The 15,355-nt window shown below is 41.5% G+C and overlaps 1 protein-coding gene across 4 annotated transcripts in view; it reads right to left on the bottom strand.

The window, feature by feature from the left end:
• Nucleotides 1-15,355, bottom strand: part of SNTG1 (syntrophin gamma 1) — a 229,955-nt gene that overhangs the window by 54,423 nt on the left and 160,177 nt on the right. For all 4 annotated transcript variants that reach the window (XR_014222181.1, XM_082233854.1, XM_082233853.1 and 1 more), the window contains one exon: nucleotides 3,850-3,888. Coding sequence is in view for 3 of the 4 variants with exons in the window: in XM_082233854.1 (XP_082089980.1) it covers nucleotides 3,850-3,888 (39 nt within the window). In the remaining variant the exon portion in view is untranslated. The remainder of the gene's footprint in view (nucleotides 1-3,849; nucleotides 3,889-15,355) is intronic.

Here is a 15,355-nt window from a genome sequence, read left to right as displayed (position 1 = left end):
AAGAGTACCTTTCATTGTCCTTGGAGTACACCTCTTGCCTACTCTCTACCATTTGATTTGGGCCATATGTGGATAATTTGGCTTCCAACTGCCTGTCATTTTGTCACAATGTGGCATTTAGGGTACGCACCCATGAGGCACCTGTGGGTAAATGACTTCTGACCTACTGCTTCGCATTCCATTCAGTTCCAGGGAAGCTCCTCCTCTGATGCCCTCTTGCATCTCTGCCTCCCAAAGGCTTGCACAGCTGCTTGTTGCGGCAGCCCTGGCTATAAGCTCCCCAAGCAGAAAGAGCCTCTGGGCCAGGCCTGGGGGTGCTTCCCATGCTCCTATGGGGCAGTGTGAGGAGGCACCTCTCTTTGGGGTGGGGTGGGGCAGCTCAGAGACCAGGGATGGCAGCAGTGGCTGCCTGGAGGACTGCCAAGGAGAGGGGAGAGAAGAGAAGAGAAGAGAAGAGAAGAGAAGAGAAGAGGAGAGGAGGCTGAGGGAAGACTCCACAAGGGAGGGTTTTGAAAAAGGGTGGGAGGCTGCCAGCTCTGCATGCAAGGGGTGACATAACTGGGCTCCCAAGCCCCACAGGGCTGCCACAGAAAGGATGCAGTTGGTCAAGGGAGCCGTGGACTCAGAAACCTCTGCATTATGAGATTAACAGAAGTCATCTTCCGAAAGGAAAAGGATACCAGACTGAAAGCTCACTACGCAAAAGCAAAAATCCAGCATGCCTGACCAGCTTGAGTGTTGTTTGTATCTGGTTCAGAAAATAACAACTAACAGGAAGGGGATGGTCAACGCAAAAAGGATCTGGAAACCTGGAGGAGATTAAATTGTGCATCTGTTTATTTTTAAGAAAATGTTTACATTAACTTTCCGAATTCACCACCACTTATTACTGTTCCTATCTCTCCCAGGTACTGACATTTTCTGTCACTGATAAACAGCTGCTCAGCAGTGATGAATTCCAAGAAAATGAAGCACACCTGCGTTTCTCTGTCCTAACTTGGCAGACCAAATATAGAAGCCCTTATATGTCACCTTGACATTTTCTAATTGCAGTGCTCTTGGAGCCTCCTTTCATGGAAAGAAATGGAAATTTCCCTCCCCCTCTATCATTTCCCTCTAGTGCTGTAATGCTTTCAGATGGTGAGCTCCTTCTGCCTCAGGACAGTATCTGGAGATCTATTACCAAGCTTGAAAATTCATGCTATAGAATGAATCACAAGGTGTTTATAATAATAACTGAGGAGGCGTTTGAGGGGCTAAAAGAAGACTCATATATAACTTAACGAAATAAAACATGTGAATAAACAAGCTAAGTTGAAAGAAATCCAGACAGAACAAGTGAGACAATAGCTTTTTATGGAGACAACAACTTGAAACAGCAATTCTTTCAGAATTGGGTTATCAGGAGTTTCAGGGTTAGACATTTTTAAAAGAGAGAGACAGACAAAAAGGAAAGAACCAAAAGACCTTTCATTGGATCCTTGCAGTATTTTAAATGACAGCTTTCCTTGAAAACAACAGCCACACATCTAACTCCTCCTCTCTAGCATATGACATCACAACATGACATCAAGGTGCCCTGTAGTTTCCTGCCTTCAATCCACGTAATTTTTAAAAAATATGAACACCTTTACAATACCACCCAATTCTGATTATTATTTTTTTGCTGTTATTTTGGGTATAAATCCAAATTATATGCAATGTAACTATATGCAACACTTAGACAATAATTAAAATTCATGACCCTACACTCTTCCATACAAAAAGAGGAGCTACCAGCTATTTTCACCCATGCAAACAGCTCATGGAAGAAACAACCTTATATGCTGAATCCAGTACTATGCAGGGGGGGCACTAGGGGGCGCATCAGAAGATGGCTGACAATAACATCTCACCGACCCACACAAGGTAATTTGGAGGCTATGATGGGGGTAATTAGCCTCCTTACCCCCCCCCGGATGGTGGGAGGGACTGCCCTTGCCTGCTGTGCCCTACACCACCCCCGAATTTGTGGGGGGTGGGGGCACTAGGCACAAAGCCCTCCTGTGGGATTCCGGCACTCCTGGACGCCGTCCCTGATCCACGCCACTAGCTGCAAGAACTTCAAAAGAAACAATTTGGATGAAGCTAATTGCACATATTTCAACGAAGAAGGGGGAGTAAAAGACTGCTAACAGAAGGGATCTCTGATAAAACAAGACAAGAATAAATCATGAGAAGATACGCCAAGATACGGTATGGCAAATGACTGATGGGGGAGGGGGGAAAAACTTTCCTTTCTTTCCTTATGTGATTAAACAAGAATCCCCTCCCCTCACGAGTCATAAATGTCGTTTTAAGGACTTAAGCTGTGGATTTAAGACTGTGTGGAGATAAACTTTCGAACCAAAGCATGTTTTAAGAAGAGCGTGGAATGTACAAGAGCTCTGGAATGATGCAGTTAAAATTGCCGTCGCCATATTGGGAAGTTCTGTCGGAGGTTTTGAGTCTAGGAGGAGAAATAGAGAAATAGAGCTGCTTTTATACTGTGGGTGAAACTCCTCAGAGGGACTCAAGAGCGACAGTTTTGCGAGATAATGACGGAAAGAGCGATGTTATCTATGAAGGTGATGATATATGAAAACCATCTCGATTTGATGATTGGAAGAATGGAAAAATTCACACAGGATTAATATTGATGTTTATCGGCTTAAGGAGACTATCAGAAGAGATCATAAAGAAAAAAGAGAAAATATATGAACAAGATGTGATGTGGAAACAGCAAGATAAGATTGGATAGAATTATGAACTCTGTTTGGACTGATTTGGTCTGATTTGGACATTAATGCAGTAGTAAGAAGATGATCAGAATCCCCCTTTGGATCTTGAAATATGGGTACCCCCAACAAAATTTAAAATTCGACTTTGTAATTTGGAACTTATGTGATGTGATTTAATTTGATTTGATTGGCTGGTTAAGAAAAATTATTTATAAAAAATAAAAAATAAAAAGAATCCAGTACTATGCAATGTCTAGATCACAACAATCTGCTTAAATTTTATGAATGACATACTTTTTTATGTATTAGAGGCATTCTGCAGTACCTTTTTTGTTCCTCTGGTTCACTCTGGTCTAATTAGGATTTTGTTTTGACAATGAGAATTTCTTAAAAGAAACCAGGAACTTGAAGGCCATGTGCAATTTTCTGTGGCTTTCTTTCCATCAATTTATTTGTGTATTTCCCTCTACCTACCTTACCAATACATACACATTTTCTATGTCTGCAAAAGAGCAATCTTGAAGCAATGGTATGTAAGAGTGCATCAAGATGCTTTTTGTATAGTGTTTTACTAAGGCATTTATGTTTTTATGCAGCCATATTTAGAATCAACTTAACTTTTCTTTTTTGAGGTGTTTTATCAGTTTGCATAATTAAAACACAATACACACAAAACTTGAAACTATCATGCGTGCGATCAAGTTTACCTTTATTGCAGTGTACAACTTGGAAATGCCACCAAATAATTTAGGACTCCAAAATCCAGTGTGAAATTCAGAAGCATCTCTGAATGTTGTGTTGTCTATAGTCCTTCTGGCTTTTAATTTTGTGAAATGGGACACACTATTGAAAGAGTCAGCCTGGTGCCTAAAGATATATAATGATGGCACCAGATCAGCCCCCCTGGGGAGAGCATTCCACAAACTGGGAGCCACTGCAGAAAAGGCCCATTCTCATGTTGCCATCCTTCCAGACCTCTAGTAGAGGGGAACATATGAAGAAGGCCTTCAGATGATGATTGAAAGCTTATTTCGCCAGAGACAGAACAATTGGATATTAAGGTTTCAAAATATATTTTTTCTTCTCTTACCTGCTGGTTTACGGGGAAATTCCTGTTGATTTTTTTAATCTATAAAAGTGAATACAGAAATTGATTAATAAATAAGCACATTCAACTATGAAAATCAGGCACATTTCACATCCATTGGCACTGTGATAGATTTACTTTGTGAAATGATTCAAAGCCTACCGAAAGATGCTGACAGAGTTGGTTTTGTGCAGATTTTTAGGGATTCAATATTTCTAAATGTAGTGCATTTCTGAATGTGACAATGGGTGGAATTCAACACTGTGCCATTATAAGTGTTCCATCTGTGCAAGCACATCAGCTTGCCAATGGAATGAGACCAGCTTCCCCTGCACACTGTTCTAAAGGTCTTCCCCAATTATGGGGGTACATGGGAGGGGCAGGAGGGAGAAGTCCCATTGTGCAAGTGCATTGCGCAGGGCTTCTATAACTATGGTTCATTAATTGAACTGTACCCAATGTATGCCTAAGTGTTCTGTAAACCACTGTTTTCCTTTCATTTACTTATACTCTATACATTTAATTTTGTTGCACATTAGGGCTGGTGTTCTTGTAAACCTGAAAACATTTCAGAGCTTGAACTGCTAACATTTACTAACAGAATAAAATATATGTTTGTATTCAAGAGAAAAGTGAACCAGAATTACAGATGAAGCCTTAAACACAAAGTGAATGATCTATAACAGGGGTCGGCAACGTGCGGGCCATGGGCCAGATGTGTCCCACAAAGACCGTTCTACTGGTCCAGGAGCCGCCCCTGAACCGAACTGCTTGCTCGGTGAGTCCCCTGAATGCTGCGCTTAACTGGCGCAGCATGGCGCGGGGACTCGCCAAGTGGCGCATGCCCAGATACCAGAAATCAAATCTGCGCATGTCCAGACGCCGAAAATCGCTTCAGCGCAGGTGCGATTTTCTGCATCTGGGCATGCGCAGAAGCAATTTCCGGCACTGCGGACATGCACAGAAGCAATTTCCAGTGCCGTGCTGTGCCAGTCCGACCCCGGATGATCTCCATAGGAGTGATCCAGCCCATGGCAGTAAACCTTGCCGACCCCTGATCTATAATCAGGTTTCACATGTATCTATTCTATAATGCATCAAGTTATACATTTGGATAGCAACATTGCACAGGTAGTAGTAGATCATCATTATTAACCAAGCTCATATGAGTTCCAAGAAATAAGGATAACATTTAGTAGATTTATTTGGACGAGGCTTTACATACAATTTCTAGAGCTAACTCTAACCTAAATCAATTGATTTTGTGTCTCAGCAGAAAGTGAACAAAATGTAAGTAAGGCAAGCTTTACAGGAAGGATACTTCAAACACTTTTGGTATAGTATACAAGGCTCTGAAATAAAGGGATATCACATATAAGCATGCCTGTGACATATGTACTTCTTTATGACAGCATACAAAAATAGGTTCTTTTTCATACCTACATGTGTTCTACCTACATGGAGCCAAAGCACCACAACTCTAGATTGTTAAATAATGTCAGGAACTCACAAAATGCGAAACATGGCATATTTAACAACATAACCTAAAGAGCCATTAAAAGCTAGAGGCTCTATCCCAATGTAATCCAACTCAGTGTAGATCCATTGAAACTAATGGACTCAGGTCCATTCATTACAATGTGTCTGATCTGAGTGGAATTTAGCTGGTTACAACCATAAATCTTAGCCATTGGTTGTCTGGGCTAATTCCTGATGGCATTTCAGTCTCAGGTCTGGATACTCATGTACAAAATGCACAATGTCATTTGACTTTGAAAGATGGATATGGCTTCCTTTCCAAATACGTGAAAGTGGAAATTAAGAAGACGTCAGGTTCCAACTTATGTTACCTGCATGGAACATGTGTGAACCTTTTATTACACCTGATATAATCAAAATATATTTTGTTGCCTGTACGCAAGCAGTATCTCATGATGGTATTTCATGAGGTTTTTCACAAGAGATCAGAAAGCCTCCTATGTGCAGCAAAACCCATATGCATTAGCCTAATACTTTTATTTAAGGCAACATAAACAGAGGTTTTGATAATGATGTGTTAGTCTGTCTGGATTAATGGACTAGTACAGAGAAGATGGCTCACAACATTCTACCAATCTGAAAATTACTTGGTCAGCTAACGGCATGCGAATTATTTCAGCCTCACAGCTTTTTGGAGGCCTCTGCCACCGTGTGGCCTCAGTTACCCAGTCAAACCAACAAGCTACTCCTGGAGATCAAGGCTTTGCATGTTGGAGATAAAAGCTTTCTGCACGTTTGGAGAAAGCGAATATGGGAAAGCTTTTTGCAGCAATATCCAGAAGTGACAAAGACTCTGTGACATTCATCCAGAGGTGTGCCAAGAGTGCTAGCAGCACCATCAGCTGTAAACAAAGGGATGAACTGGAATGAAACGCCCCCTCTCTCTCTAGGCATCTCTCACTTGTCAGTAAAAGGAACACACATTTAACAAGATACAGCTTGACCCAAGACTGTCAAGAATGACATAAACTCAAATGATTTTCACTTTGTTTTTTTTTTAAAAAAATAAGAAATATTTTGATGGAGGCACGATGAATACTGAGGAAATGTAGAGATAATAGTGTGCAAATCTAACACATTTTAACTATATTATAGCCAGTATAATTTCCTCTGGGAGCATTCAGTCAGGAGCATCTACACATAGAAACTTCCAGTTCTGGGAACTATAATATCATGTTTACTACCTAAAATTTACCTTTGTTTGAGATGAGATGCAGACATAAAATTGTAAAATCTCAACTGACAAGCCACTTTTCGAAACCATATTATCATTTGATAAGTCACCTAAGGAACACTATTTTGCATAAGCAGCATGCTATGGAAGCAAACTTTAAAGTACTAAACATGTGACTCTGTAATGATCAAGAATAGTTTCCAGTGATGTTTTTATTTGGATTTCCCACTCTCATTGTAAATATAGGTCCAATGTTGCCCTCATAATGCTGCTTTTCACTTGCAAAGGAGCTACCATTCTGACAAAAAGTTTTACTGAACATGCCCTAAAGCAATATGGATCATATCTCTTTGACATATGGTAAATAATTTTTACAGTAATTTGTCTGACTATTCATAGATGGCATTCAGTTTGGAAATTCCAGGGCTACTATAAAGGAAAAAGATTTCTGGCTCTGCAGAAAATGTTACAAAATTTCATTGATTTATTAGATAGGCCCTGTACATTCATTTCCACCGTCCAGTACCAGTTCCTCTTCCTGTGCAATTATCTGCAATGTACTTTAACTATGCGATCCCGAACATGACGAAGCACAAGTTAAGTCTCGCTGAGTGTAGTATGGCTTACTCTTGAGTGAGTGGGTATAGGATTGCTGCTTAAAGCAATCATTACCAAAACAGCCTACAATGTGCAGGTATTTTTCTTCAAGAAAACATAATGCAAACTGAGTGCATATAGGCACAGAGATATTTTTTGGTTAAAAAAACAACAACTAGACAGTAACCATAAAGCAGAGTAATGATTCTGCTACCTTGTGATATATGTCAAGTGAGATGGTGGATATTTTCCAGCATAGCAGTGCCAGTCCATGATGTTGTGTCACTGCAATGACCTACGTCAGCCTGCAGCACTGGCAAAGTGCCAGAGAACTGCCACAGGTTGTGACATTGCAATGGCGCTAAGGGCTTTTTGTCTCCTCTAATCCCCCCCCCCCAATTCAGCAACTCAGAAGCTATGCTGGTTAGCTTCTCCATTCAGGTAGTAGATTCATCACATATTACAAATTAACTTTTAAACCAAGTATTTTTGTATTCTAGTAACCATTATTCATGGGTTGAAGTAAGGAAATAACATATGTTTTATTATACTGTTACTTGTGCATGTCTATGATATATTTTGTAAAAACTCAACCAGATGGGGTTTTCTTTTTTTGAAAAATGCAATAAAATTATTAAAAAGGGGAGATGGACATAAAAAGAGGTTCATGATAGCTCAGTTACTTCATGTGGTATGGAAATATTATTATTTACCTATTAGATTTCTATTCTCTTTCTTACATTAATAACTCAAGGAAATTTACCCAGGGTGCCCAGGCAATCTCCTATCCAGACACTGACAAAGCACATGGTGCAGCATAATGTTCCTTCAGGCCCTGGGACCAAGGTTAACTGACTTCTTATAACAAACAGTATTAATGCTACACAAAGAACCATTCTTCAATTTCATGTTAGTTTTCTTCTCTTGCAAAAGAGGTTCAGTTATTCTGAACATCCGCAGACCACTTTAAATTTTCTCTTAAATTATGGTGGGTGCAGCTGTCTGTCTGTCCCCTTTTCCATTAAGAATGTCTCCTGGAGTCTGCCTGAGCTTCTTGATCTGACAAGCCCATGAGAGAAGATGCTTCATGATGTCTTCCCCTGAGGTGTAACTGAGGTGCAGAAAGCTGGCTACTAAGCACCCAAAACTGGTCCACTCACTAGTTTTGTTTTTAAGGGACTCTCTAAAAAACACCACCACCACTTTTCCAACACTGAAGTAAAAGGACTTTACTTTAAAATCCAACAACATTTATGCAAAACTATGGTTATTCCTACCTAAGTGTAGTACCTTACATTTGTTAGTTTTGGCCTAGTTCTCCAATCCGTTATGGACATGTTGAATTCTGATTTTATCTTCTGATGTACAAGCTACCTATCACAGGTATTAGCTTGTATTACAGTTCAGTGACCCACCTGGTATTGTTGCTGATTAACAGTCTACCGAGAGGGAAAGTTTGGGACAGTTCAAAGCTTCAGATGGCTACAGTGGCTGCCCTGAAGTTCTGAGCCCTGCTGAGGTTTGTGTGTGGCAACTGTAATAAGCAGGTGCAACAAATAATGGTGCCAATATAGGGCAAGGTATGTTGGCCTAACTATCACCTCCTATAGGACCGGTAGAGTTCTTACAACATCTGTGATTAGAAGTATCAGTCATCTAATGATGACAATCAAAATGCTGCCAAGATGACTGGAGTGCACATCTCTAAGGTATCTGACTTCTTGGTATTTGTGCACAGCACTGAGAATCTGCTTTGATGCTGGGGAGCCCTGTAAATAAGAAGCAAAGGAGAAGGGTACCTCTCCTGTTGGAGTTGTTAGTATACCTGCTATCATGCCTGGAATTCCACATTAAGGGCATCTGCCCTGTCATTTGGTGCTGAGTTGCAACACGGGTTTTATTGTGCCAGAATGAAGGTATAAAATGAAACCAAAGCACCTTTCCAGTTTTATTATCCTATTAGAAAGACCTTAGGCACCAGCAGGATTAAGTCGATAGCATTATTATGGTTGTTTCACATCAGCAACCTCCTCCATTCAAGATTACTCTCTGGTTAATAACCAGTAGTGAACATATCACCATATTATTTGTTCTTCAAGTACATTTGAAAACTTTTAGTACTCACAAAAGAGGAAAAAAATAACAACAGGATGGCAGAAGTTAAGTATTTCACAAAAGGAAGAAGCATCAAGAAGCAAAAAAAAGTATGATAAAAATCTATTGTATTGGTGGCTTTACTGTATTCACAAAGATATAGCAAAAGCTTTTAAAGAACACATTACAGGCCCTATCATGGCGATAAAAACAACAGCAGCTTATTTCTTCTTTAAAATTCCCAAAGATGGGATATCTTCACTTTTCAGAAAACTACACAAACAGCTACTGCTTGTGTTCTGTAATAGATTAAATGAGGGAGTAAAATGAGCAAATCTCCTGTAATTCCTTTTTAATTAAACAGACTAATGTCAATATATGCATGGGTGGGTGGGTGTGAAAATGTGTCTCTTAAAATCTTGAAATAAAACAAATGATGATTTTAACTACAGTGGTACCTCGGGTTACATATGCTTCAGGTTACATACGCTTCAGGTTACAGACTCCCGTAACCCAGAAATATTACCTCAGGTTAAGAACTTTGCTTTAGAATGAGAACAGAAAGCGTGCAGCAGCGGTGCAGCGGCAGCAGGAGGCCCCATTAGCTAAAGTGGTACCTCAGGTTAAAAACAGTTTCAGGTTAAGAACAGACCTCCAGAACTAATTAAGTTCTTAACCCAAGGTACCACTGTACCATTTTTTGACAATCTTTTCCTTTCTGTTTCCAGCGGCTGCCATTAAAATGACCCTGAAAATATCATGCTACTATTTTTGCCCAATGATAAAGTGAGGAGACCTTTCTTTATCAGGCTATGTGGCAACTGCAAGTGACAAATGCTTAGTTTCTTTCAACAGCAGCTGTAAAGTGCTTTTGTCTCTCTCTGAGGGTCTGTGACTACCTGCCCTGACAGTGTTGATAAATGGAGGGCTTCTCCACACTTACGGTACCTTTCCTCTGCATTTTCCAGGTAAGTTTTCCACTGTCTACACTTCCAAGCTCTGTATCCGAGTGCTCTTTTTTTGTTCTGGAGCTTTCCCTGAGAAAACCGCTGAACTGGAGCGAGTGCAACCCAAATTCCCATTTGTTGCACTTCAGTTTTAAAGAACAGGTTTTCATGGGGAAAGCTCTGAGGTATAAAAGAGAGTCTGGACACAGAGCTTGAAAGCATGAACTTGTGCCTAGAAAGCACAGGGCAAAAAGTTGGTGTGGATAAGTCCTGAATGAGCTACCTGGAGTTCCCATCACAGCAGCACCTGGAGTGAAGTGGCTATCAGTCACCAAAGTGTTGCTGAAAAGACATCTAAAAATTAAATAGTTGTCATAATTGTTTTTTTCAGTTGTAATGCTTTCTATGCCAGACAGAATAATGAGCATGGCAATTATTCCCTAAAATCAAGTCCTAACTCTGATTCTGAGGTTTAGCATGTGTGAGCAGTATTTTTACTTCCCCAAAACACCCATCATTGGGAATTATCCAATTGGTGTCCCTTTGCTGACTCAAGGCATCTTGCCTCCCTAGGAGGGAGGCAATTTTCAAAGATTTCACTGCCTGCTAATCTGCCCAGATTTGCTCCAGAGGGTCAGAGTATTTCAACAGCAGATTTTGGTGCTGCGAGGAGTGATCAAAACTTGATTCAATTCCTGTTCAAGCCAAACAGATACCTTCTATCAGTAGAGGGACACCAATTAGATACCACCCCTTATTTTTGACTACTGTGTAAACTTTAGCTATTGCTGGAAATTTGACTGAAATATCTCACACAGAGTTAAGAAGATACTCACCTCCCACACAGTAATGCCGCTGGCTTGCAATAGCTCACTTTCCTTAAGCTAAATGATTGAAGATGCAAAGCAATTCCGTGCTGAGAAATATTTAATTTTTTTAAACACACACACATCAACACGACTCATCTTCTCCAAATCCTGGGATGAATAATTTAGAGCTGCATGAACAGCAGCATTTAACATAAAGTTACGTTGATTGTATTGTAATAGCTGTGAGGCCAATACATCCCACTGATGCATTTGCTCCCGTGCAAAGGGAAACGACAACAAAACTGGCATATGCTTAAAAAAAATGTGCTTCAACCTACTGCAAGTGTAAATTAAAAACAGAATTTTGAGTAACACTCTCAAAAGTTCCACTGCATAAATTACACCTAGCAGCCAGTGTCCCCAGTCTGTTGAAACATCTGTTATCATTACATATCTCCACTGTAATGAAAGTGGAACTTTCATGAAGAAACTGCTGTAGGTTAACAATGCAAGCAGCTTGGAGAGCTTCATAGATGATCTACTAGACTGATCAAATGCACATCTGTTTACCTCTAATTTTCTGAAACTGCTTTCCTCTCGCTTCTAGGAGAGCACTTTTCACACTGCACTGATAATTTATCATAGTTGATAAATTAAAGGCATTTCAGATTTCTTTACAAGTTACAAGTGCTTGAACCATTCAGTGCCTCTACGCTTTGTTGTTTTCAAGGTTTTTAATGGATTTGTTAGGCATATTGAACAACTTAGAAACAAGATAGAAAGGTGAAGCCATTCCCTTAAGCAAAGTTCTTTTACAAGGAACCCTAAAATCAGAACAGAAGTAGGCAGTACAGCAATGCACAGCAAGGTTCTCTTTGAACACTTGTTCAATATGGGAGAAAGGAGCTTCAGAACCTTGCCTGGGCAAGATTCCCAGTGTCACTAATCTGACTATATTGCCTGATTTTATGAATACATATCACTATCAGAGAGAACTATTTAAACTAGCTAATATTTAACTGGGAATTCAACCAGATCTTAAGACATACACGCACGCACGCACACACACACACACACACTTTTGATCTGACAGATTGAACTGCTTCAAGCTGTTAAGGCCCATTTTCTTTCAATTAAATCCAGTGTTGCTTGAGATTGAGCCCAATGATAATTGTGTCCTTAATTATTAAACAACTGTGAAACATTAGAGCTCCCCCTATGACTTGACCCACACAGGTCAAGCTTATAGCTGCTGCAGCACAGGCACCAATTTGAACTGTTGCAGTTAATGGAGTTGAGTTGGTTGCTGCTTCCCTGCTTGCAAGTTTATGAATTTAAATTGTGAGTTACTCCAAGATTATCTGGGATATGGAGACAGATTATATTTTTGTGTGTACAGTGGAACCTCAGTTGTTGAACCTAATCTGTTCCGGAAGACCGTTCGACTTTCGAAACGGTCGACAACCGAGGCGCAATTGCCGGTCAACAAAATCAATTGAAAAAATGGAGAAACACGCCTTGGAAGCCGTTCAACTTCTGAGGCATGTTCAAAAATGGAAGCATTCACTTCCAGGTTTTCGGCGTTCAGCTTCTGAAATGTTCGACAGCCGAGACATTTGAAAACCGAGGTTTGACTGTATACTGTGTGTGTCTATACATGTGTGTGTGCATTCTTTAAAAACTTTCGCTTTCAGAATAATAGAATTGTAGAGTTGGAAGGGATCATCTAATCTACCCCCTGCTATGCAGGAATCTCAGCTAAAGATCCCTGACACCAGTGTCATGTGTTTGTGGTAGTCTGTTCCCATCACCAGTCTAGCCACAGCATTTTGCATGGACTGAAGTGTCTCGATCAGACCCAAGGGAAGCCCCATGTAGGGTGTGTTCCAGTAATCAAATCTCTAGCTTACCAGTGCATGGGCTGCAGCCTTCAATCAAGGCATCAATCATACAAGAAATATGCAAAATAACTAAGCAAGTATTAGAAGTCACCCCAGAACTGGTTCCACTAAACAACTTCCAAGATAATAATGCCCACTCACATCATAAAGAGCTGATAACCCACCTACTCTCAGCAGCCAGAAGCATCATAGCCAGACACTGGAGAGACCTGTCAGGAGTAAGCATGGACCATGGTATCAAATAGTATGGAAAACAGCCTTATTAGAAAAACTAAGCAATAAACTGAAACTGACATGGGGCCAAATAGAAGATGCCTTCACCCTGGTATGGTTCCTCTTTATCACATACACAGCTCAACAAGACAACAAGAAGAATCTGCCGACAGCATACGAATCAATCTAGCTAACCTGATCCAAAACACACATACACATACCCCACTCACACACAAAAACAAATCTCACTACAGCCAACCAAAGACAACCAACTGCACCCTAAGCCACCCCCAACCTCTCTCACCACCAAGGAAATACAACAAGTGAATAGTCCCGTAAAAGTGACGCCGACACAAAACCCCACACATACACTAAGTCAGCGGCGTAGCGTGAGTTGTCAGCACCCGGGGCAACGCAAGTAATTTGCGCCCCCTAACCCGGGGCAAGGCAAGTAATTTGCGCCCCCCCAATCCCTAACCTGCGAGTTGCCGCTGGCGCTGCCGCGCAAACAACGCTGCTTGCCCGGAGGAGGATGGAGGCAGAAGCAGCCGCCGCCTGTGGCTGGGCCGAGGGGATGGCGGCGGCGGCAGGGTGCAGAGGCTGCCCGTGCCCGGCCAGGCGTCGGTGGCGGCGTCAGTGCTGCTTCAGCGGCTGCTCCTCCTGCGAGCAGTGAGCGGAGAGCAGCCACAGCGACGGCGGGGGGCGCGCGCGCTAGGGCGCAAGGCTGGCGGTGGCGGCGGGGAGCCCGGCGGAGGAAGGAACTTGTCCCTTCCCTCTGGACTCGCGCCCCCCCCCAGATGTTGCGCCCGGTGTGGCCGGCACCCCTGGCATCCCCCACGCTACGCCACTGCACTAAGTAGAAGAATAGAAGCATTGTCACCTGATCCCACCCCACTCCCCCTCCCCCTTTTTCTCCCTCTTTTCTTCCTAACCTAACACTGTATGTAACAGTAATGTCTCACAACAAATGAAAGTGATCTGTAGAAAACGCAACTTGAAAAAAGAGACAATGTACATTTTTTGTAAACTAAGAAATCTTTAATAACAATATTTTTTAAAAAAAAAAATCTAGCCAATCTTTCGTTTTGAATGACCTGTAATGTGTGGGGCTTTTCAGTGCTTAAAATAAACTGTGGAAGGGCCAGGCTTCTGCCATGGCTATTCTGTCCCAATATCTCAACAGATGGTGGGAGAAACTGCAACTTTGAAAAGAGAGATGAGGCCTCCTCTGCTTAAGAGAAGTGACACAAAGACAGCATATTTTTCTCACTGGGGATCACAAGGTGTGCTGAAAGTTTCGCAGTTCCTACTGGGAAACAATGCTGCAAATGTTGTTTCACCCCAGAGTTACTGTAAGCCAAAACAGTAAACAGAATCCCATGCAAGGAAATCTGGAAGAACTGAGTCACCACCAAATCATCCAATGGTCTTCCATGTGGAACAATGAGAAGTCACTAAGAGAGGTAGACTCATGACATCTTCTGTGATCATTATGGTGCCTACACTGGGGTCCAAACATTGATGAAAATACCCCCTGTGGGTGCTCCCACTGGCAATGGGGCCCTAAGATGTCCTTTAAATGGCTGTGATCATGAAATGCTATGTAAAAGCAGAAGTTTAGACCAGAGCAATATCCCTCCAATACAAAGTCCCTCTTCTTTTTGTCCACCCTCTTACATTTTCTGTGGTTACTGCCATCCCACTGCCCTCTTTACAGCCTCTCCTCCATATCCAAAAGCAGCTGTTTCAAGTCACCCATCCTCTTGCCATCTTGCACAGGGCTTCAGTTTTTCAGGCTATATAAAGCACAGCGACAGGCATCTCCAGGGTTAACCTCTCAGAAACTCAACATGATCTTTGGAAGCCAATCAGCTGCAAAGTGTAGAAAGGGAAAGGAAAATTCCACCTGGCTCCTTGTGTTGTTTTCTGGCAATCTTTGTGCTGCAAGGATCAAAGAGCTACCAACTTAGAGCAACATTAACTGGTGTCAGAATCTCTTTATATGACTGTGCAGCAAGCTACAAGTATTCTCTGACACAAACTAAACTGTGATTTACAGAGCTTAACCTTGGATTAGCTGGCCCATAAGGCTTTCAAGCAATACTTTTCACACCAGCTGAGGCTCTTCCTATCCCGCTTTATCTTGATTTGTTTTCTCTGTGCTCCACAAAGGCATGGCGAGTCCATCTTTGCATCTCAGTGAGCTTATACTTACTTTCTGAGAGACAGATATCT

The sequence above is a fragment of the Podarcis vaucheri genome (assembly GCF_965113315.1).
Source record: "Podarcis vaucheri genome assembly, chromosome: 8".
NCBI lineage: Eukaryota > Metazoa > Chordata > Lepidosauria > Squamata > Lacertidae > Podarcis > Podarcis vaucheri.
Note: the sequence above shows the minus strand (reverse complement) of the source record. Positions and strands in the feature narration are given on the sequence as shown.